Source organism: Epinephelus moara, chromosome 18 (assembly GCF_006386435.1).
Source record: "Epinephelus moara isolate mb chromosome 18, YSFRI_EMoa_1.0, whole genome shotgun sequence".
In the NCBI taxonomy this organism is placed as follows: Eukaryota; Metazoa; Chordata; class Actinopteri; order Perciformes; family Serranidae; genus Epinephelus; species Epinephelus moara.
The window spans coordinates 12,062,233-12,085,037 of NC_065523.1; the positions used below are offsets into that span (position 1 = coordinate 12,062,233).

The window sequence follows — 22,805 nt, forward strand, 5'->3', positions numbered from 1 at the left end:
CCCGAAGCTAACAACAAGCTAACAGCAGTTAGCCAAACTGACACAGGATATGACGTTATCTGTTTACCAAATTAAAAGACAACCATTTCTTTTATTATTATTATTATTATTATTATTATTATTATTATTAGTTGTTGTAGTAGTAGTAGTCATTTATCAATGTAAATATTTATTCATTAACACTATTATTAATTATTCATTTACTTTTACTGGAGTGAAAGTACTAATACCATACCACACTGTAAATACTAAAATACTGCAAATGTTGCATTTAAAATTTTACTTTAGTAAAATATTTAGAATCAATATTGCCATCAAAATATTCTTTTTTATACTCGTGCAGAACAGCCAGTTTCAGATTAATAGGCCTATATATAATGTCACTAGATCAGTGATGCATTTATGCTATCATCATTTAATGTTGCAGCTGGTGACAGTGGAGCTAATGATCTTATATACTAGAATAATAATATGATATATTATTTGTTAATTATATTTTGTACTAATGATGCGATTCTACAAAGTAACTTAATTGATCAAATAAATGTAGTGTAGCATAAAAGGGTTACTCTGGAAAAATACATTTACCTCAAAATTGTATTTAAAATCATATACATGGTACAATACCTAAAGGAGATCCTTTCTTTGTACCATGCATGGACAATATAATAAGCAAAAAGAAAAAATTTAAGTAGCCCAACACTGGGAAATGTTATTATATTATATTTATTTAGTTCATATCAGCTTATACATGTAAATATGTTTTGTTTATTGTATTTACTGTATTGTGAGACAAATGTCCTCCTCTTGTGGGATAATAAGGTATTTGACTCTAGTTTATGTATTTATTATTGTTTAATCAATGTATTGGATTTTATGTAAGGCTTAAAAAAACACAAGTTAAGGACCATACACCAATAGAATTATGTATAAAGAATTGATGTAACACAGCACTGAAGTTACAATGATTAGGTCATTGTTTGTTTCTTATTCAATGATTTAATTCTTATTCTATTGTTATATTTTGTCATTTTTTGTTGTTGTCTTCACCTGATGATATTGTCATTCTGTCCTTCCATGCAAGTATCTTTGTTATTTTGACCTTGTGTAATAATAGCCTAATTAATTACAAAAAATATCATGTTAGAGTCTATATTGATCGCATAATAACCATTTTATTGAAAGCCACAAACAAAACTTACATAAACCAGTCAATAGTTATTTTATTTTGTAAAGAAATATCGGAAGTCGTATCTCTGCCTTGCAGCTACCTTGACGTCACTGCGGTCCTGGATAATGTGCGCTCGTTTTGTTGTACGGAGCAGCCAGGGCATACAACACCCAAGATTTAATACAGTTTAGTTAGTTAAAATACAATTGTAAGGGGCCATTGCTTTTTCAACATTAGAGGACAGTCTATCAGAGAACATGTATAAAACTATATTTTGATTATATAGGACTGTAACCCTGGGTGTAGTTCTCACAGTTATAGCTACAACCCAAAATTACAAAAATAATATAACATCTGCCTGCAATGATGATGTGTGAGCTACTCGCGTCAAAAAGAGGCTGGTGTAAGACTGATATGGGAAATAATTTATGTCATTGTGAACTGTGGTTTATGTCTAAACATTTCACCATGCAGATGTTGTAGTTAATATCAAACAAACCCCTCACTGTTTCATCAGAGTAAAATTAAAGGGCCCGTGCGTTGGCTTTCCCACGTCTTTACATCCCGCAGGCCCGGGCGGGGAAGTGAAAGGTTAGAAACGACAATGGGGGAAGTTTGTAAAGAGAAGAACACAAACTTATGGCTTTCAGTCATTTGGCGAGTCTGCAACGTTTTCATGTCTTTTTTCTTCGCTCTTGCAGCATATGTGCAGGTGAGTGTGTGATACAACATGTAGACTGATTTATGCATCTCTCTTAAATCGTGATCATCACCCAGCAATGTTGTGTCTTCACTGTAGATCAATGATCCAGACGCAGGGTTATGGATGGTGAGATTAAAGTTATTTCGCATGTTATTTTCTCTTTTCAGAATTTAATTTTTTAACTGTGATTTGTGATTTACACCATGTGTCTGTTCCAGGCTGGTTATGCTGTTCCTGCACTCCTGTGTGCATCGATTGGCCTGAAACCTCATGTGACAGGTAGACAGATCAGTTTGGACATGTATTGGTAGCTTTTATAGTGTCTATTTATAAGATGCATTATATTTTATTGAGAATCAAACTTTAACTAAACGACAAAGAGCCCACTAACTTCCTAAGTTTTCCTGTCCTGTCATAGCTCCTATTTTCCTGTTTTCCACACTTTGCAGGCTGTTGAACTCTGCTTGAATGCATTTATTTTACTGGTGATAGCGCCATCAAGTGGCTGTATTATAACTGTACAGCTCTGGGAAGAACCTGCAGAGCTGATATGTACTTTTATTTCCTTTCCTCTTTGCAGAGACTTTGCCCTGGAGGCGTGTTGCTGACCTCCATGTGATGATTTCCAGCGCTGTTGTTGCCATGTTGGGATGGACACTTTATAAGGAGAGGATCACAGAGATCTTCCATCAGGAGGAGGGCAGGTAGACTGGGTTTAACTGCTGGACTGTTTACTTAAAATAGATGTGGAGTCTGCAGCAGTGTGGTGATCTAAGAAGCATGCCAGACTTGTATGTGCATTTTTGTAAGTCCACCCCACATTTTTATAAACAGACGTCACTGATTTCCATTCTTTCCCTGGATCACTCTAAAGTCAGGGGAATATTTCATCACCTCCAGCTCCAATGACACACATGATTAATACATTTAATTAATTAAAATAAATTATATATTTTTTTAAATAGTGCGTGAAATTTTAAGCAGATTTGATTCGGTTAAAAATTAATAATGTGTAATGAATATATTTTCCCTCCCCTAGAGAATTTTCTGGTCTCCTGCTGACAGTTGTTTGGCTTCTCCTGTGTCGCCACTCTGGAAGGTAAAATTAAAATGTAAAAGGAGTATAAACTGGTTTATTGTACTTCTATACAAAGCTTATGTTTTATTTTTAGTATGTTTTCTTTTCCTTATCTTTACTCTACTCTTCTCTGTCAGGGATCCAGTCGGGATGCTCAGAGTCTCCACAGCTGCTGCCATCACAGTCTTCCCCTTTGTGGCCTGGCTGTACTATCATGTCAATAAGGAGCTGAGATCCAACTGGCCGTCACATTGTAAAACTGCTATTTAGATGTCAGCTCCTGGTCTCTTTTTGGCTGTTTAAATATTCCTTTTGTTGTGCACTTTGACTGAAAATCCTGGACCAAGAATGCTGCTGAAGTAAACCTTTTTCTAGTATCATCAAATACAAACATGACAGCTAAGGAGCATTGACGTGGTGTAATTAAATAACAAGAGCATTAATTTTTCATCTAATGTTTATCAACAGATTGTGTTGCATCAGTATTACAGGCTCTGTCTTTCTCTTTGAAGTTTAATTTAATGTGATTTTTGTTCTTTTTCTCTGTCAAATTAATTACTATATGTAAATTATGTAAAATATAAAAACAAAGTGAAAAAAGTGATAGAAGTTGTTTATTTTTTTAATGAGTTGACGTCCTCCAGGGGGCAGCAGAGAGCACATTGACTGATAAGATGATAGAAGAAGATGCAAAAACGTCATTTCCTGTATTGAATAACACTGATCTGAGAGCAGCCGTTTGCGTTTTGAATCAGCCATTTTGATTTAACACAAATATGTAGAGCTGACTCCAGAGCAGTAGTTTATATACAGTATTTCTCCTCACCTTTCACGTTTTATAAACTTACCCCCGCTTCCTCGTTACAGCAGCGGCTGTGTGAAGGTCCAGACATGGCCCAGAGTGTTTTATATCACAGCCTGGGGTGCCGGTTGTTTCACAGTAACGTTAAACTCATAGGAAAATGTACCCAGACCCAAACTGTCAGACTTGCACACAGTGTTTTACGGAGAGAAACGGGACTGAAACACACACTGTCACCGCGGACAGTTCTCAGCTGCCTGGTAGGTCAAAGCTAGCTGTCTAATCAGGTGTAACACCAGACTCCATTTAGGAATGTGCGAAATGAGCGTACGCATTTCTGACAAGCTACAGCTACATTTCTAAGCTAAAACACGACTTTAATAGTCACACAATTTGGAGTACACAACATGTGAGCTAACACTAATGTCAGTTAAAGTCATTGTTAAAACTCATTTATCTCTGTAGTGCATCACAGTAATGTAATGCCACAAGAGTGTCTAAATGATAGATGAAACAGTTACTACAGCTAACAAAATACTAGCCGAACTAGCTGTCTGTATCGAAAAGACTTAATTATTTAGAAAGCATCTCTAGTTACGCCACCTGTCTCTCCACCATGTAACACCACCTTAAATCAACAAAAGTTTGAATGGAGTTTGGCATCATGCCTGGAAGTTGTTATAGACACTAAATGTTAAATGTTGTGAAGTAAAGTCTGTAACTCTAACCACATTTCTTTTTCTGTGTTTGCACATTAACAGGTGAATGCGGGTCAGTGGTACACCTGCAGGACAGCTCAGCAGCTTTATCAACACTCCTCCAGACCATTGTCCTCACTACCTCCTCCACCACCTTCATCACGGGATAATAATAAGAAAACTGGGGTAAGCTGCAAAAGTTTTTCTTTAAGTTCCAACCCCTCAGTTTACCATGACTCAAATCAAAGCTTTACTAACTGTGAGGTCAGTTTCAAGGCTTAAATAGTGAGCATTCACATTTTCTTACAATGTTTGAAAAAGTTTTAAGGCATTGTCAAAAACATTTTACTAACTTTGGCATTGTCAAATTTAAAGATACCAGAGGTGTTATTTGTCAATACCATTTGTAGCAATAGTAACTGCATTTGGTGCCTTTCCATGCCAGCGCATCAGTCTGAATTTTGTGATCATACATCATAAATCATGTGCACAGATTTATCTGATATGGGTTTGCAAAGGCTAATGCAAATATTATATAGTAAGGCTTCTAAAGTGATTGCTTTATATGCATAGTAATTATTATTAAGGCTGCAATCTGTTGACCTCAAACTCCAGGAGAGAAACCAAATGTTATGAGGTGTTGTTTCAAAATAATACAAGAAAATGTATTTTAAAATCAATGTCTTGGCATAAACTTATAACGCCACCTGTCTCGTATTTGATATTCGAGTTTCTGAAACCTCTTGAAACCTCTACACCATCAAAAAATCAGTAAATACCTAAAAAAAAAAAAAGGTCTACAAAAGTTATATTATTATATTATATAAGTTGTAGCAACATCTGTACACACAGTATGTTGCTGTGATGTAATGATTTGATGCATTTTGTGTTTGTTTTTAATGTGCCTTGAAAAAAGACAAAAGTTGCACCCTTGTGTGACAATAAATTTTATGATTCTAATTTATGTATATATTATAATTTATTATTATTTTTTGCCTTTTTACCACAAATCAAGGACCATATACCAAAATAATTAAGAAAAAATTAAGAAAACTGTTGCACATTAATTGTCCAATAACCATTTTATGTATTTAGAGAATCATATTGAAGATGTTTCATGTTGTTGGCAATATAAGACCACTTATATAAAAATGTTAGCCATTGTTCAAAGAGCGGAAGGTTCAATGTCCCTAAACCCTGAACTGATCTTGATGCAACTATGTGGGAGTAAAGAAAAAGTCGTTAGAGTGACTTTCATTCAAATAACACTGACATTGTAAAATGGAAGGTAGAGATAGATAAACACTTGTTAATAGCAGAGTGTGGAGAGTGTCTGCAGTCACAGAAAATGCATTGGTTTTAGTGTTTCTAAACCCTTTACCACATTTGAATCATCGTTTTGGACAGTTACAGTAGGACTGGGTTTCGCCTAAAAAAATAAGATACCAGTACCAATAGTAGTGCCCTTAAAGTGATACTGATACCAATGGAGTATTTCATTTGAAACCCTTTTTTCTATTATATTTGACACCCATAATATGAATGAAGTTAATGTGTAGTATAACCATATTACGCACGAACGAAGCTGGCAACTCTGTCAGATACACTGCGCTTGACTTCACCACACCACTGATGGTATAGGTCGTAGCTGCCATGGTAGTGGGCCAATCACAGGTCACATTAAATAGAAGAATAACACATCTGTGTACAAAAGGGACTGAATGCAGGTCTTGTTTGACTGGAGAAGTTTGGGTACTACTTGGTACTGGGTTATTTTAGTGCATACATAAATATACTTTGTACCAATACCCAGTCCTAAATAACAGTCAGGTTTCTTTCAAGCCACAGAGGGAATATTTACAGTTTATGTAACACATTAAATAACTTCATCATGCTCTCTCATTTAACAAAACCTCATCAGAGTTTGTTAGAGAGCAGAATCTCTAAACATCTGCTTCAGGCGGTCTGGGAAGAGAAGAGCTTACAGATTGATTAGCAGGGTTTAGCATAAATAAACCAAAGCAGCAGTTGTCTTGAAATTTAAAGACTCATCTGTGATTTTGTTTTCTCATTGTCTCCTTTTTAAGCCTGTGACATGGAAATCTTTAGCAATAACATTTGCTATTGGAGGCACTCTGCTTGGAGCGATGAAATACTTCAAGAAAGAAAAAGAAGAATGTAAGTGTTGTACCACTTTAATATATAGTGCACATTAAGGTCAAGTTAATATGAATAACCAAAATTAATGAATCATTGATTTCTATTAGGAGAAAGCTGACTTTTATGTTGAATCAAGTGATAAAGGTGCTAACCAATAATGACCCCTGGTCTCCTGTTGAAACTTTGCAGTGATTGAAAAAGAGCGGACCAAATCCATAGGTCGACCAGCGCTGGGCGGCCCGTTCTCACTCATCGATCACAACAACAAGCCCACCAAGAGTGAGGACTTCCTCGGCCAGTGGATCCTCATCTATTTTGGGTTTACTCACTGCCCCGACATCTGCCCCGATGAATTAGAGAAAATGATTGAAGTGGTGGATGAAATAGGTAATAAAAACTGTTTTCATCAGGAATTATGAAACACAAGATAAATATAATGTCCAGCATCTTATTTTCCCTCTAACATCATATTCTCGTTTGGCTTTCCACAGATAGAATAAAATCTCTTCCAAACCTGACACCTCTTCTCATCACCATTGATCCTGATAGGGACACACCAGAGGCCTTGTCTACATATGTGAAAGGTAACACACACATATTTCCTGTTGTGTGTATATATGTTGTAAGTGGTGGTTCAACAGTGGGTTGAATAAGGGAAGTGAGATCCCCATAATTTCCTAAAATTTGCCATAATCTACTTTGTTTTCCTAAAAATAAATACCTGTCTGTGTGTTTGTGTACGTGTACATCAAACCTCATTAAGACTAAATGCAACTGTTGTAGCTAAATGCTAACGCCCAACTTTGAAATGGTTCTATTATGACAGTATAACTTGATTAACTTTTCAGCCGCAGCAGATTTCTTCCAATTATTTTTCCCTTTAAAAATGCAGCTTACAGTAAGTAGACAGTACAATTGGTATGAATGTTATAAAGTGCAAATAGATCGAAAAGAAAAACATCTTTAAAAAGCATCGGAACAATTCTGGAACTTGACATTGTGTCTTTCCACCTCAAAGATGAAGCATTGTTCAGAAGAATTGCTGTCAAAAATAGTGCACATAATGTGATGTACTTAAAAGAACAACAACAGAAAAGTAGAATAAATGACATTTTAGATCAGGGGTCTGCAACCTTTGCCATTAAAAGAGCCATTTTTGACCAAGAATAATTTGAAAAAATCTGTGTGGAGCCGCAAAACATGTTTAAGCCTTATAATCAAGGTAAATAGCCTATTAAGTCTAAATTAGCATATACTTATGGTCTAAATAAGCATTTGTTAATATGTTTTACCACAAGGTGGACACTGCAGGGCACTATTTATGATTATTTGGTACTTAAATTTTGCAGAGCTGACAGTGAGAGCAAACAAATCTGTCCACGCACTACTACATTCTCTATTTTATTCAATTTACTTTTTTGGATTTGGCATCCATAGCTAACCAGCCACTGCTATCGAGGTTCAGCAACATTTGGATTCATAGAATGAATTTCCATAGAATTCTTTTCTCAAAGGCTCAAGGAGCCACTGGACAGGGGCTAAAGAGCCACATGTGGCTCCGGAGCCACAGGTTGCCTACCCCTGTTTTAGATTAATTATTTCCATTTTGGATGTTATAATTGGGGCGAGAGATCCCAAATTTGCCAGAAAGCAGGGGCATATTCTCAGGAAGTAACAATTAAAAACTGTAAAAGACTTGATAAATACACAAATATGTCTAATGATCCTCAAATATGTGTCTGTTCTTTAATGACATTTATTTAACCACAGGTATCAAATGTACTTTATCACAGTTATTAACAAAGGAAGAGATAACTTGCTTATTTTTGCATCTAATTTATTTCCCAGAGTTTTCCCCAAAGCTGATTGGCCTGACAGGAACGACACCGCAGATTGAGCAGGTCTCCAGAGCCTACAGAGTGTATTACAGCCAGGGACCAAAGGACGAAGACAACGACTACATTGTGAGTTAGATTCTGCTCTATTGTTACTTGCACTACGTGTCACAACAATGCAAGGATGATAAATAAAAGCTTTTGTCCGTGAAGTCTGATTTCCACCTCTTGTTGCCATCAGGTCGATCACACCATCATCATGTACCTCGTGGGACCTGACGGAGAATTTATGGAGTATTTTGGACAGAACAAAAAAAGTTCGGAGATCTCCAACTCAATAGCAGCACATATGAGGAAGTACAAGAAGTCAAAGTGAGCAGCAGCTATGGACTGAAAGTTTCTGTCCCCAGGTGTTAACTTAAATCACTAATGCCAGTTTACATTGGCTCCCTGTATTTATTTTGAATATACTGTCGAACAAACTCAATGTGACTGCAGTAACATTCCTTTCACTGAGTGGTGTGCAGAAGAAAACAGGTCTGACACTGTTCTCCATAATACCATTCATGCAGCTGTTGTAAGGACATAATTCAGAAAAGGCTACAAGTGCCTTGACAAGAAATTAACAAATCAACTCCAATGAGCTCAATATCTCTGACTTCTGATGCAAATAATGAGGAAATGTCTGGTGACTGATGTAAAAATGAAGCGTGAACATTTGATTTTGTGATAAAATCTAAAAACATCTATGCCTTTGATATATGTATGTTTAATGCCTGACAGGCAGTACTTGTTTTTTTGCACTATATAAATTTGTTACCATTACATCTTAATGGATTAGTGAGAAAATATGGATCAGGAGTGGCTACAATATGTGTAGGATGAAATGAAAATGTGTGACTGTGGAGACTCCCAGTGGTGGTAGGAGAAAAGGCACCAGGCAGACTACACCTGTTTTCAGATGTTGAAGTTTTCTTTAAATGTATACCATTCAAATAATTCAACCAATGCTAGGATGTAGTTTTTATCTTTTACCTGGAGAGATAGTCGTGACTTAGAGAGAAATACAGAGGAATAAGACCTAGAAAGAGCCATTTAAAAAAGTTGTGCGATTGCTGTAAAAAGTGACATCAGTGGAACAAGAGATTGTTAGTATATATTCGAAAACTAGACACAGGGCATCACTGCATATAAGAGAGACTAAAAGAAGATACAACAGCAAACCACAGTCAGAGGAGTGTTTGAACCCTTTTGGTTGGCAGGCAGCTGTTCTAACTTAACTCACAGGTACCTAGATAGATAGATTAATTACTTTATTAATCTCAATGGGAAATTTATATCTTCCAGGAAAAGTGTTTCCACAGGCCAACAGTACATCTACTCAGTCAAACATCACATGACCTATGAAAAACTAAAGCCCTTATTCAGATAATAGATGCCCTAAAACTGTCGGGGTGTGTTCCAGTACCTATACTAGGATACTATTAAGTATGCCAGAAAAAGATTTAATATGGCCCAGTACATAGTTTATCAAATGCTGAATGCCAAAAATACCAGAGTGTCCTATTGTATCTGGTCACATTCTGCAGTATGTAAGCCAGCATGCTTTTCTGGCTGTTCTGACCCACAGTCCTCTGCACAGCAGAAGAAATGTCAAAGCAACTGAACCACAGACAGATGATGGCAGACGGGGAAAAAATCACAAATAACAACAAAAGGACATTACTATGAAAATAATGACAGAGAAAATCATATGCAGTTTTACTGTTGTTAATATAAGTGTGCTAGATTCTACAGTGTTTGCAGTTATAACTTGTAAAGTAACAACAGCAGAGTTTTGTTGTATCTACAAGGTTACGTTAAATGAAAACATTAAGATCGTATGGATTCCAAAATACTTTTTTTTTTACACTTCAAATTTCGCACTACAGAGTGAGATTGATATAATAGCAAGAGGGTCGGAGTTCAAGGCGCAATGTTAGGCTGAAGTAGGATGACCCAATTGTATGCATTCTCCACCCAACAGTATGTACTTCGTAAGGGCATCTGCAGTATGTACTGAAAGTCAATAAAAGTAACACTGTTTGTTACAGCAGGACGACCTGAACATGATATTAAATGAGCACATAGTCTTTAAAACTTGCATATTGACACTGAAACTGCCTTCAGTGTTATTTGAAATATTAAAGAAAAGTTTCTCTAGCAGTTATGGGTCAAATATCCAAAGTGTGCAATCCTATTTTGACAGAAATTTTGACCATGGATAACAACATTATCTGCTTTAGCTTTCCCATTGGATATACGTTGACATAGTTTTTCAATTTAGTCCTTATGTGGTCAGTCCTCAATCAAGATATCTGTTTGAGATCTGTTTAACAGTGATTCAGATTCAGATTAAGAATATTTATTAATCCCAAAAGGGCAATTCATAGTAGCAGTTTGATGTCATGTTTTATTTTTGTAACGACTGTGCACTCAGTACTTGGTATCTGCAATCACATTCTGTTGGACTGAATATTTAATTCAAAATGCTTCTCTTTTTGCACATTAGTGTTGTCAGGAAGGCTGAGCTCACTCGTAATGAGTAATTGCTTTCAGACAGAGGTTAACCACAGATTGATATTATCATTAAAAGCCTCACTTTTTGCTTGAGGAGGCCGATGACTTCCTGTAATAATTTATTGCGGGGAAAAAAACTATTAATATTTAAGCGCTACATTCTGAGGATATTACATTTATTCCAACCTGAACTCGCCACCAGCCAGTATTGATTTATTAATATCTTCTCTGCCTGCACACCTGTTGCGGTCCTCCTTTAGAAATTGGATTAGAAAAGCAAACACAGCAGTTGTTCAGCTCTCAGCAGCCAGACACCACCACGCTTATTCCTGGAGGAGAGAGGCCTTTCAGCTCGGACCGCCGTCACATGGAGCGCTCAAAATGGAACAAATTGATTTCAGGATTGACAATTTTTTTTTTTTTAAAAACACCTCCAGTGTCTCTCTCGAGACTTTATTCTATTTGTTTCTGGGCGTTTCACTCAAAAAGGCCACTTTAAGGTCAGATACATTAAACCAGGTACAAGAACAGAAGTTGAACAGCTACTCTCTGAAACAAATTTTAAACTCAGATTAGTTACTTCTGAAATCCTTGAAATTAAACAAGATTAATTTCAACCATCTGTGAAAACAATTAGCGAGAGTATGTGTGCACTATGAGAAGTGCCAAAATTTAAAGAATTAACATTTTGGGAACACTTGTTTGCTTTCTTGCCAAGACTTGGATAAAAAGATTGATACCACTCTCATGTCTGTGCAGTAAATATGAAGCTACAGCTAGCATCAAGTCATCTTAGGTTAGCATAAGTACTGAAAATAGAGAAAGCTAGCCAGGTTCTGTCCAAATATAACAAAACCTACCTACCAGCCCCTCTAAGGATGTCTCTCTCTCTCTTAATTAATTAACTTCAAAATAGTGAGCGAAAGACTTTGTAACTTTTGCTGAACTGTTGCTGGCAGTATGGAGAGCTGCAGGGGTGACTTTTTTGTTGTAGGCCAACATGGAAGTTAGCGTCGCCCTGGTTCCCTTGTCAAAAAAGATTTTCCCATTGGATTTTGGATTGTTGCAGAAAATAAACTGGAAAACAAAAGTTTATGATACCTATAGGTTTGCTCAGCAAGATAATCATCACAAATTAACACCACATTTATGTTTTTGAAGCAGAAATGCAGTCGTCGGAAGTAAAAAGCGAACTACACTATGGTGGCATAACATTGCCACCTTATCGTCCTGTAGTCGGCATGATGACGCTGTAGTCTCCTTAGCCACTTTTTAGGAACTGCCTTTTTTAAAGACACATAAAAGTGTCAAAATACACAAGTGGGATATACACAACGTTTTTTATGTTGTAGAACAAAACGTAAAAGTCTACTAAGCTTGTAATAACCACGGACCTTATTTCAGGCACCTAACCAAAAACACATTCAAAATCCCATTGATTTTGAGATGAGGGAGCCAGGAATGCAAAAATGCTAACTCATTTCCGGACTTTAGGACTTACTCCTGCACCACACTCTTCGGGGCTCAGTTAGGGCATAATGGACAATACTAAATCACTGGGTAACAATAGCAGAAGCAGAGAAGACTCTTAAATCCATTCATTCATTTTCCGTAACTGCTTATCCTCTTGAGGGTCGCGGGGGGTGCTGGAGCCTATCCCAGCTGACATTGGGCAAAAGGCTGGGTACACCCTGGACAGGTCAGCAGACTGTTGCAGGGCTGACACATAGAAACAGCAACCATTCACACTCACATTCACAACCCAACCTGCATGTCTTTGGACTGTGGGAGGAAGCCGGAGTACCCGGAGAAAACCCACGCTGCTGACATGGGGAGAACATGCAAACTCTGCACAGAAGGGCTCCCCCACCCCAGGAACCCTCTCGCTGTGAGGTGACAATGCTAACCACTGCATCACTGTGCCACCACTCTTAAATCTGAATGAATAATCTCTGTTACACTGAAACATCTCATAGAAGTTTGATAACTTTAGCTAACATTAGCCACCAGATGCTACTTACTGGTCACATCAGACCAAAGGCTGCAGCAGCAGAACCCATGTGCAGTCATCTTGCTTATTAATCAATTGTAAAGTGAGGAGTTTTTGAAATATACTTTTAAATTACTTTTTAAAAAAATGCAGTCTTTCATTAATCTTTGGAAGAACAGTTACTGTTTGATCAACATCACATCACAACAGCACGTTATGTATTTTCTGGCATAAAATGGCACATGATTTTTTTATGCCCAAAAAACAAATAAAAATATTTAGTAGTGCATTCAAAATACTATGAAGGCCATAGCACACCAAATCTGTATTTTCCATCCATTTTTCAGTCGCAACGTTGTTTTTTGTTTGTGAACTGCAACAACCATGAAAGCAAGAACTAAACTTCATTTGGATTGACAGCATGATTGATCTGCGAGGCCTCTGGGCTCCACCGACACCTCCCACAATCAACCCGCTCGTGGGCAGATCAATCGTACTGTCAATCCAAATAGTGTTTAGTTCTTGCTTTCATGGTTGTTGCAGTTTAGGTTTGTAAACAACACACATCAGTGAAGAAGCTGGATTGAAACTGTATCCAGGAAAGCAGCCTATAGGTGATAAAACACTTGTGTAACATGTAAATGTTTTTAAAATGCATCCATTTTGTGACGGAGAGAAACTTGACATAAGTCAGATGTTTTCAATCTGTTTGGATGGGCTCTTTGAAATATTTATCCAGTGTGTAGTTTGCAGTAGCTTTACTCCCGGGCTGGTCCTTGTCCCTCCAGTTGACCCCCTAATCCTGTGCAGATGCACCCGTCGTCAGATCTATTTTCCCCCCAGGGTGAGACATCAGCCTCTCCACCACACTACCAGCTGATGAGAGATTTTCTCCCTGCTTCTTCTCTTTCTTGTCCCGTGACCCTTGGATTCACATCTCATGGCCTCCTCGCAGTCAAACGTCCACACAAACATTTGCTGTCGTGTCGAGACATGACAGAGGGGTCGGAGTACTGTAAAAGTCTGCCTGCCCGTGCCATGCTTGTCTACCCGGAGCCAATTATAATCGCAGCTGTTGCCAGACCTTCAAGTGACATTAAGAGGCTATTAAATCAGCACCAATTAGACTGTCTGTGATGCACTGCCAGACAAAATGCCTATATCATACAGCTCTTTCCCACCAGAATACCATGTAATATCCTCTGCTCTGAGGAGGAATTGCAAAAATTGTGTTAGTAGTCTGAAGGCAAGGTAGTTCAGTAATTCTGAATAAAAATACACATGAATAAATGTATAATAACTTAAAAAAACAAGGGTGCAAGGGAGTGAAAATCTATATGATTTTAAGGGATGTGTGGATGGTCTGCATGGAGGATGACAGAGGATATTCGTGCACAATTTCTGAGTTAGATGGAGTAGTCCTTCAGAAGTCTACTACCACAAAGTTTTGGAACATACGAGAGGCAGATACACTCTAAAAACAGTGAATGCTACACTTCCCATAATGCAACATGACTGAGTTTTGATATGGTTGGGGTGTGCTCGATCAGAACTAGTTCGTATGATGTGTTGTCTGACCTCATTGTAAGGTAAAGGCATTTGGGGAGGAGGGTTTGCGAAGCTATTCGACCATCTGTCAAGCAGTTCTGAAGATGCACACTAGCAACTTTAAACTCTCTTATGCTGCTTTTACATACAAAGCAGCCACCAAGGGAAGGCAGCACACATAACAACCAATATGACACATCACAATAAAACAGATGCCAAGCAGATTTATAGACCTTACGGACAGATCACGATGATGATGCCAAATATTAATCAAAAACATTTAAAGACAATAGCCAAAAGAATCTTTACCAGAGCCTTGCCTCTGTCTGGAATGTGCTAAATGTTGCCCGGCTGCTCCCGACACTAAACCCAAACAGTCATGTGTGTGATCAACTGGGCTCTCCAGACAGCCAATCAACCAATGCCAGAATTTCAGCGATGCCCTAACAGACCTAATCTTCCCTGATCCCAGAAAATGAGGCCCAGCGTGTCGGGACCGTAAGCCCTCTAAGCTGTCGTCTTTAGCATTCATTGCTTTTTAATGGACAGTCTGAAGGGTTACAATTGAAACCATTTAAAAGTGACACAATACAGCTATACATAGACAGATCGAAATACAAAATGGACATACTTGACTTTTTCAGGGTGGCATAGAAGCCAGATCTCCAAATATAGGAGAAGAAGGCACCATGAAACAGGACCGACTAGCGCTTATAAAAGCCGTTAAAGTCCTGTTAGGGTGAGGGATGTCTGTGTTGTTCTTCTGAAGAAACGGTAGAGTGGAGAACCTTCTTGTTGCAGCACTCTGGTAAGTACATTGATACATTCATTTTTTTTTTAAAATTCTGATCAACTTCTGTTTAGTTTTATTCATATTTAAGTGCATTTGTTTGTCCAGCTCACGCAGCCAGATAAAATGAGCGATGCCGAGATGGAAATATTCGGGGTGGCTGCCCCATACCTCCGCAAATCAGAGCGGGAGAGAATCGCAGCCCAAAACATGCCGTTTGATGCCAAAACAGCCATCTTTGTGCCTGACCCAAAGCAGGAGTATGTGAAGGGGAAAATCAGAAGCCAAGATGGCCCCAAGGTCACCGTGGAGACTGAGGATGGAAAGGTTGGTCTATTTCAACTCTTTTCTGGGGTGGTAAAGCAGTCGCAGAAACATTTGTCGGCTTTTACTTAAATTTCAACATCTCATGTTATCCTTTTTCTATATAAGCTGTCATTCAGTTCACTGGACTTGTGAATTCCTTCTTCAGATTGTCGTAGTTCACCTGGACGACACTCGCCCCATGAACCCTCCTAAGTTTGACAAGCTGGAGGACATGGCAATGCTGACACATCTGCACGAACCAGCTGTGCTCTTTAACCTCAAGGAGCGCTACGCCACCTGGATGATCTACGTAACTACAAATGAAAAACACCAGATTTTAAATGGAAATTACACCTCACGTCTTACAACTTGATTCACAGATGCTTTATTGTGATAGTTTTTCTCTCTTCATTTATTCACAGACCTACTCTGGGCTCTTCTGCGTGACTGTGAACCCCTATAAGTGGCTACCAGTCTACAACCCAGAGGTGGTGGCTGGATACCGTGGGAAGAAACGGCAAGAGGCCCCCCCACACATCTTCGCCATCTCTGACAGTGCTTACCAGTACATGCTCACAGGTCCAGTCTCACCATAACAATTGATAACTGACCACAAATATATAAATAAATCAACATTAACTTTCAAAATGAAACAGACAGACAGCTCAAATAGAACCAAACTACCAGTGTCAAACCAGTTTCTTTCCCTTGAACAGATCGAGAGAACCAGTCTATCCTGATCACGTAAGTGTGACTTAATGTGCTGTTCGACAAAAATCTTCAATATACTTTAGTTTCCTATCACTCATCTCATGCTGCTGTTCTGTCAGTGGAGAATCTGGTGCCGGGAAGACCGTCAACACAAAACGAGTCATCCAGTATTTTGCAACAATTGCATCAATGGGAGACTTGAGCAAGAAAGAGCAACTTTCCGGCAAAATGAAGGTTCAGTTCACTTATCTCACATTCTGGCAATGTATTGATCAGGTATGAAACTGTTTGTTGCAACAGCTAGAGTTGATTGTTTTGAGTCTACAGGGGAATCTGGAGGATCAAATCATCCAGGCTAACCCTCTGCTGGAAGCTTTTGGGAATGCCAAGACTGTGAGGAACGACAACTCCTCTCGCTTTGTAAGTCCAAATTTGAGTCGTATGGAAGTTGCTATTATTACAATATTGTCAGTTTTTTCTCCTGTTATCTCTTGATGATGGGAAAATTAATCTGTTAGTTATTATAATTTAATGAAATTATTAACTTGCAATCTTTAGATAAGAGGTTTAATTAAAAAATAAATTTTACTTGGGTAGAAGTACGAAAGTATGAATATCAAAATATACTGAAGGTACAAAAAGTAGAAGTACCAATTATACAGAATAGCCTATTTCAGACGAATATATATTGTATTGTTGAATTCTGATGATTTATGCATAAATGTGTACATTACTTTAATTTTTCACTATATATTTATATATAGGAACAATAAAGCCTTAGATTTATCCATAATAATGCATCATAAATGATCTGTCAATTATATTTTTTTGTATTTCGCAATCTGAATCTGCAAAAGAACTTGTAAGTAAAGGCATTAGATAAATATAGTGGAATAATTCATTCATTCATTCATTCAGTTGTCTGTAACCGCTTATCCTCTTGGGGGTCACAGGCGAGCTGGAGCCTATCCCAGCTGACATTGTGTGAGAGGTGGGGTACACCCTGGACAGGTTGCCAGACTATCACAGGGCTGACACATAGAAACAGACAACCATTCACGCTCACATTTACACCTACTGTTAATTTAGACTCACTAATTAACCTGCATGTCTTTGGACTAAGGGAAGAAACTCGAGTTCCTGGAGTAAACCCACACTGACGCAGGGAGAACATGCAAACACATGCACAGAAGGGCTCCTCCACTGTGGGTTCAAACCAGGAACCCTATTGCTGTGAGGCAACAATGTTAACAATTGCGCCACCGTGCCAGTGGAAGTGGAATTAAAAGATAAATATTTGCCTCTAAATTGTAGTGGAGTAGACATATAAAGTGGTAGAAAATGAAAAATATTCCAGTAATGTTCAAGTACCTAAAAACTGTACTACTCAGTTGTAATATTTTTTAACTCATAAGTCAAACTTAAATAATAATATAATAACATTTCCAGGGGAAATTCATCCGCATCCACTTTGGAACAAAGGGGAAGTTGGCATCAGCTGATATTGAAACATGTAAGTTTGCTCACATCAGTGTCATTGAGATTCCACTGCAATGTATACACTTATTCTCTGTGCTTACATTTATTTTATGTAGACCTTTTGGAAAAATCCAGAGTGACCTTTCAGCTGCCGGCAGAGAGGAGTTATCACATCTTCTATCAGATCTTGTCAAACAAGAAGCCTGATTTAATTGGTAAATATACTTAATGTCTTAGTACAGTAAACAAATGCCACACTCACACAGCTACTGTAGCTGCTGCTGACCCTGCATAAAGAAATCAATACTTTTTGTATTTTATTTCAGAGATGATGCTAATAACCACCAACCCATACGACTACCCTTTCATCAGCCAGGGAGAAATCACTGTGCTGAGCATCAATGATCCCGAGGAGCTGATGGCCACTGATGTGAGTGCACGTAGGCTGGATATAGATATGTGTGCAGAAACAAGAGCTGGGCAATTTGGTCAAATCACAAAATCAATAAGGACCTTTTCTGCAAAATCACATAAAAGAATAATCAAGTTATTGTCCTGGTGCCGTGCAGTGCATCAGACAAAAGTTTGAGGAGTCTTAAAAATGCTTGGCATCATTAGTCTGGCCAGTGAAATTATGTTAACTCATAAGGATATAATCACACTATATCATAAGGATAAAAATATTACTGAAAGTTGGTGAACGCAAATATTGTGTCATGTCGAGGGGTGAATTTGAGGTGGGAGATACCAGATTTAACGTTGTATCTGTTGTGTTTATATTACATTTACAAATGTATGTGGTCATATATTGCTGTTTATTATCTATTTAATATGAATGTTGCGATTATTTTAATTCTGTTTGTTATTATTTTGTTTATTTATAGTTTTTTGGTTCACTAAGCATTTTTACTTATTATATTCCTTACTATTATCAGTAGCATTTTTAATATAATTTCAGGTGGAGGCAGGGTTTATCGATACTTTCAATAAAAATAATGTGGGGAGAAAATATTGTACTGTTGCAAAACTAAGACTGACAGCACTAATCACAGTGCTTGAACATCTGTGTCTGTTTCCCAGAGTGCCATTGACATCCTGGGGTTTAACACGGAGGAAAAGGTCGGCATCTACAAGCTGACTGGCGCTGTGATGCATTATGGTAACATGAAGTTCAAGCAGAAGCAGCGGGAGGAGCAGGCGGAGCCCGACGGCACCGAGGGTGAGACATCTGAGCTAAATTTAAATCAAATGAGACTTAAGTCTGGCAACATCACAGCTTACGACACACACTTTTTAAGCTGAGTATGTGCTTCATGTATCTGTCCCACAGTGGCGGACAAAGTGGCCTACCTCATGGGTCTGAACTCTGCTGATTTGCTGAAGGCTCTGTGTTACCCCCGAGTGAAGGTCGGGAATGAGTATGTCACCAAAGGTCAGACTCCTCAGCAGGTACAGTGTGTTTCTACATCTTGTAATGTGAGTTCTGTCTGAATATAAAGATTAGATAATTGTAGAACGCAACAAAGTACATTTACTTAAGCACTGTACTTCCTAAATTCTTCCTCCACCACTGATTGCAGGTGAACAATGCCATGGGCGCCCTGTCTAAGGCCGTGTATGAGAAGCTGTTCCTGTGGATGGTCACACGTATCAATCAGCAGCTCGACACCAAACTTCCAAGACAGCATTTCATTGGCGTCCTGGATATCGCAGGATTTGAGATTTTCGAGGTAAACAAGAATCACACTGACAAAAAAAAAATAAAACAAACATGTCTAAAAATCTCCATAATTATTTAATCTGTATTGTTTAATTCAGATGAACAGCCTGGAGCAGCTGTGCATCAACTTTACAAACGAGAAGCTGCAACAGTTTTTTAACCACCACATGTTTGTGTTGGAGCAAGAGGAATACAAGAAAGAAGGGATTGCGTGGGAGTTCATAGACTTTGGCATGGATTTGGCAGCCTGCATTGAGCTCATTGAAAAGGTGCGTCATCTCGTTACAAACACAAATATTTATATCAACAGTAGAAGCATGCATTCCAACACTAATCAGCCGTCTTTCCTGCAGCCGATGGGTATTTTCTCTATTCTGGAAGAGGAGTGCATGTTTCCAAAGGCAACAGACAGCTCCTTCAAGAACAAGCTGTACGACCAACACCTGGGGAAGAACAGCATCTTTCAGAAGCCCAAGCCCTCCAAAGGAAAGGCCGAAGCTCACTTCTCACTGATGCATTATGCCGGCACTGTCGACTACAACCTCAGCGGCTGGCTGGAGAAAAACAAAGACCCACTTAATGACACTGTGGTGCAGCTTTATCAGAAAGCTTCCCTGAAGCTGCTCTGTCAGCTGTTTGCCACATATTCCACTGCTGAAGGTCAGCTCACTTTTAATAACATATTATAATGACATAATGTTTACTATATAATACATTTCATTTTTTCTTTTATGTTTCTGTAGCTGATGGAACTAAGAGAAGTACCAAGAAAAAGGGTTCTTCCTTCCAGACGGTTTCTGCACTTTTCAGGGTAATAATCACTAATAAGATCATCGCTGAGGGAAGCACAGTGATGGATTTCTTTGGTGTTGGTGTGATAGGTGGCACAAGTTACTCATTGGTAAAGGTATTAATGCATGGATTAAGCAACCCCTCTATCTCCAGATAAGTTTGGATAATTTGGATATTTTTCCATTTTTAATTTGCTCACCTGGTTTTTATTTTATGTAAAAATGTTTATTCATGTAAAAACAGTTTTATCATATGTCCCAGAATTCCTCTACATGATGGTCTCAAGGTGATTTCTATGTTTATTTGTATTAAGTATTGCAGTTCTACAAAACATTAATATCTGCCTTTTAAAATCCAACCATAAGTAACTTTAAATTATGTGCACTGTAACTGTACACTGCACTTCAAGTTTTCAAGAAAGACATACAGAAAACACGCCCTTTAGTAGGACCTCCAGCTCAAAACATAGCTGAAAATTAAAGAAGTTGTCGGCTTACCAGACAAAAATAAGCAGCAGCAAACAAAGCCAAGCATGCAGAAACATTTTAAGACAAAAGACAAGACATAAGACAACAGAAACAGAAGAGGTCTTTGTTGATCCATGATGTGTCAGACAACACAGAGGAACCTTTTCACATATGAAGCTGCCATATAAACATTGACCTGCCAGATAAACTAAGCAGCAATAAGTCGGCTTGTTTTTGTAATGTAATCTCATCTCAATCTCAATTTTGTTTAACATTGTTAATCTTTACCTGGCAAGCTAATGTCCATGCGTTAGTAGCCCTACCCTGCATGTAACTTGTACTAACTTGTATGAAACAATCTAAACCATTCTTTTAAGAAAAGATTAAGACTAATTGCATATGAAGAGACGATTATCTGTTGATCTCCTGCAGGAAAACCTGAATAAACTGATGGCCAACCTCCGGTCCACACATCCACACTTTGTAAGATGTATTATCCCCAATGAAACCAAGACCCCAGGTGAGAAGAAATATTACTCTAAAGTTAAAGTAAGAAGATGAGAGGACTGGAACCATTCTAACATCTGTACATCTTCACATCAAACAAAGGAGAAATGTTAATGAGTGAGCTTTGAGTGGGTGATAGGTGGACTTTGTTACCTAGGCCAGGTTAGCTTATTTATACTAAGCTTAGCTAACCACCTGGCTCCAGCTACATATTCACAGTACAGACATGAGAGCGGTATTGATTTCTAGATGTAAAAAAGGCAAATACAAAAATTTACAAACTACAAACTTCTTTAAGACTTACAAAATGATGCAAAACCAGACTAAAAGGAACATTCATAACAGACAAAACATGTGTTGAGCTATTCCTTTAACCACAAATGTATATTTCACCTAGGCTCCATGGATCACCATCTTGTCCTTCACCAGCTGCGCTGTAACGGTGTGCTGGAAGGTATCAGGATTTGCAGAAAGGGATTCCCCAGCAGGATCCTCTATGGAGATTTCAAACAGAGGTAACACATCACACTCTGTTTGTGCTGCCTGTGTTGTTTCACACAACAAATCACTGAAACTCACCTACGTTTGAACCTCAACTCTCTGTGTGACAGATACAGGATTCTGAATGCCAGTGCGATCCCTGAGGGTCAGTTTATTGACAGCAAGAAAGCTTCAGAGAAACTGCTCTCCTCCATTGATGTGGATCATGCCCAGTATAGATTTGGATACACAAAGGTATCTCATCACAAAAAGAGGACATTGTTTGTGTTTATGCATATTTATTGTTAGTATTTATTGTTATTTTTAATATTTAATAAATACCGGACACACTTACACAGAGTCCAGCTACTTACAGTAAAACAGCTAAAACCTAAACTATGACATTAGAAATTGATGTTGGTGAAATGTAACTATAATTATATTCAATGAAGTACTTAAGCATAACTTCGAGGTATTTCTGTTTACTTGAATATTTCCATTTTATGCGTCTTTATTCTTCTACTCCACTACATTTTGGAAGCCAGTATTGTAGTTTTTATTCCACCATATTCATTTTGACAAAAGTTATTCTGCAGATTCAGATTATTAATACAAAATATGATAACTTATGATATGTTATTATGGATTAAGCTGCCCAGCTGCCCATCTTTAGCAGGCGCAACATTAAAGTGATGAACACATTAATCCATCAATAATTATAACTAATCCTACCCATTGGTAGCTTTGTCACCTTCTACCTATGCCAATCCTCAATGCCTATATGCAGTTTCACATAGACTGACCACGTTAGTGAGTAGAAAAATGTGGGACAGACAGAATGACTGACTGACAGAATAACACACTGACAGTTTCCGTGATTATGTACAGCATACCATGCTGTGACTTAGTCATACCAAAAATTAGAAAAAAAGCGATCGGTCGCATTTTAGCCATTTTTAAGCATTTTTCTGTTGTTATAGCGCCACCCAGTTGCCAATTAGAGTTAAAT

General features: G+C 38.0%; 3 protein-coding genes across 3 annotated transcripts in view; all 3 read left to right on the top strand.

Moving 5' to 3' along the window:
* The first annotated feature begins 1,713 nt into the window (after positions 1-1,713).
* Positions 1,714-3,553, top strand: tmem220 (transmembrane protein 220). The gene is made up of 6 exons (XM_050069129.1): positions 1,714-1,883; positions 1,971-2,000; positions 2,093-2,153; positions 2,455-2,578; positions 2,914-2,973; positions 3,090-3,553. The coding sequence occupies exons 1-6, from the start codon at positions 1,776-1,778 to the stop codon at positions 3,220-3,222; spliced, it is 516 nt and encodes a 171-aa protein (XP_049925086.1). The 5' UTR covers positions 1,714-1,775; the 3' UTR covers positions 3,223-3,553.
* A 167-nt stretch (positions 3,554-3,720) lies between these two features.
* Positions 3,721-10,638, top strand: LOC126405981 (protein SCO1 homolog, mitochondrial). Its single transcript, XM_050070062.1, has 7 exons — positions 3,721-4,014; positions 4,516-4,638; positions 6,540-6,630; positions 6,802-6,999; positions 7,104-7,196; positions 8,461-8,576; positions 8,689-10,638. The coding sequence occupies exons 1-7, from the start codon at positions 3,844-3,846 to the stop codon at positions 8,821-8,823; spliced, it is 927 nt and encodes a 308-aa protein (XP_049926019.1). The 5' UTR covers positions 3,721-3,843; the 3' UTR covers positions 8,824-10,638.
* Positions 10,639-15,296: 4,658 nt separating this feature from the next.
* The window catches only part of LOC126405120 (myosin-8-like), a 19,532-nt gene continuing 12,023 nt past the window's right edge, over positions 15,297-22,805 (top strand). Inside the window, exons 1-19 of the mRNA XM_050068676.1 lie at positions 15,297-15,352; positions 15,443-15,661; positions 15,807-15,950; positions 16,063-16,219; positions 16,357-16,384; positions 16,471-16,627; positions 16,679-16,771; positions 17,801-17,864; positions 17,947-18,045; positions 18,157-18,260; positions 18,911-19,049; positions 19,161-19,279; positions 19,411-19,560; positions 19,649-19,819; positions 19,904-20,210; positions 20,294-20,361; positions 21,242-21,329; positions 21,714-21,831; positions 21,928-22,051. Of these exons, the coding sequence (XP_049924633.1) occupies positions 15,461-15,661; positions 15,807-15,950; positions 16,063-16,219; positions 16,357-16,384; positions 16,471-16,627; positions 16,679-16,771; positions 17,801-17,864; positions 17,947-18,045; positions 18,157-18,260; positions 18,911-19,049; positions 19,161-19,279; positions 19,411-19,560; positions 19,649-19,819; positions 19,904-20,210; positions 20,294-20,361; positions 21,242-21,329; positions 21,714-21,831; positions 21,928-22,051 (2,331 nt within the window). The 5' untranslated portion in view covers positions 15,297-15,352; positions 15,443-15,460. The remainder of the gene's footprint in view (positions 15,353-15,442; positions 15,662-15,806; positions 15,951-16,062; positions 16,220-16,356; positions 16,385-16,470; positions 16,628-16,678; positions 16,772-17,800; positions 17,865-17,946; positions 18,046-18,156; positions 18,261-18,910; positions 19,050-19,160; positions 19,280-19,410; positions 19,561-19,648; positions 19,820-19,903; positions 20,211-20,293; positions 20,362-21,241; positions 21,330-21,713; positions 21,832-21,927; positions 22,052-22,805) is intronic.

Bases quoted from the DNA above. Each gene is read 5' to 3' on its own strand.
- tmem220 (XM_050069129.1), top strand. From the start codon at position 1,776: ATGGGGGAAGTTTGTAAAGAGAAGAACACAAACTTATGGCTTTCAGTC. The intron at 1,884-1,970 runs GTGAGTGTGTGA...TCTTCACTGTAG, and splicing joins CTCTTGCAGCATATGTGCAG to ATCAATGATCCAGACGCAGG. The intron at 2,001-2,092 runs GTGAGATTAAAG...TGTCTGTTCCAG, and splicing joins CAGACGCAGGGTTATGGATG to GCTGGTTATGCTGTTCCTGC.
- LOC126405981 (XM_050070062.1), top strand. From the start codon at position 3,844: ATGGCCCAGAGTGTTTTATATCACAGCCTGGGGTGCCGGTTGTTTCAC. The intron at 4,639-6,539 runs GTAAGCTGCAAA...CTCCTTTTTAAG, and splicing joins ATAATAATAAGAAAACTGGG to CCTGTGACATGGAAATCTTT. The intron at 6,631-6,801 runs GTAAGTGTTGTA...GAAACTTTGCAG, and splicing joins CAAGAAAGAAAAAGAAGAAT to TGATTGAAAAAGAGCGGACC.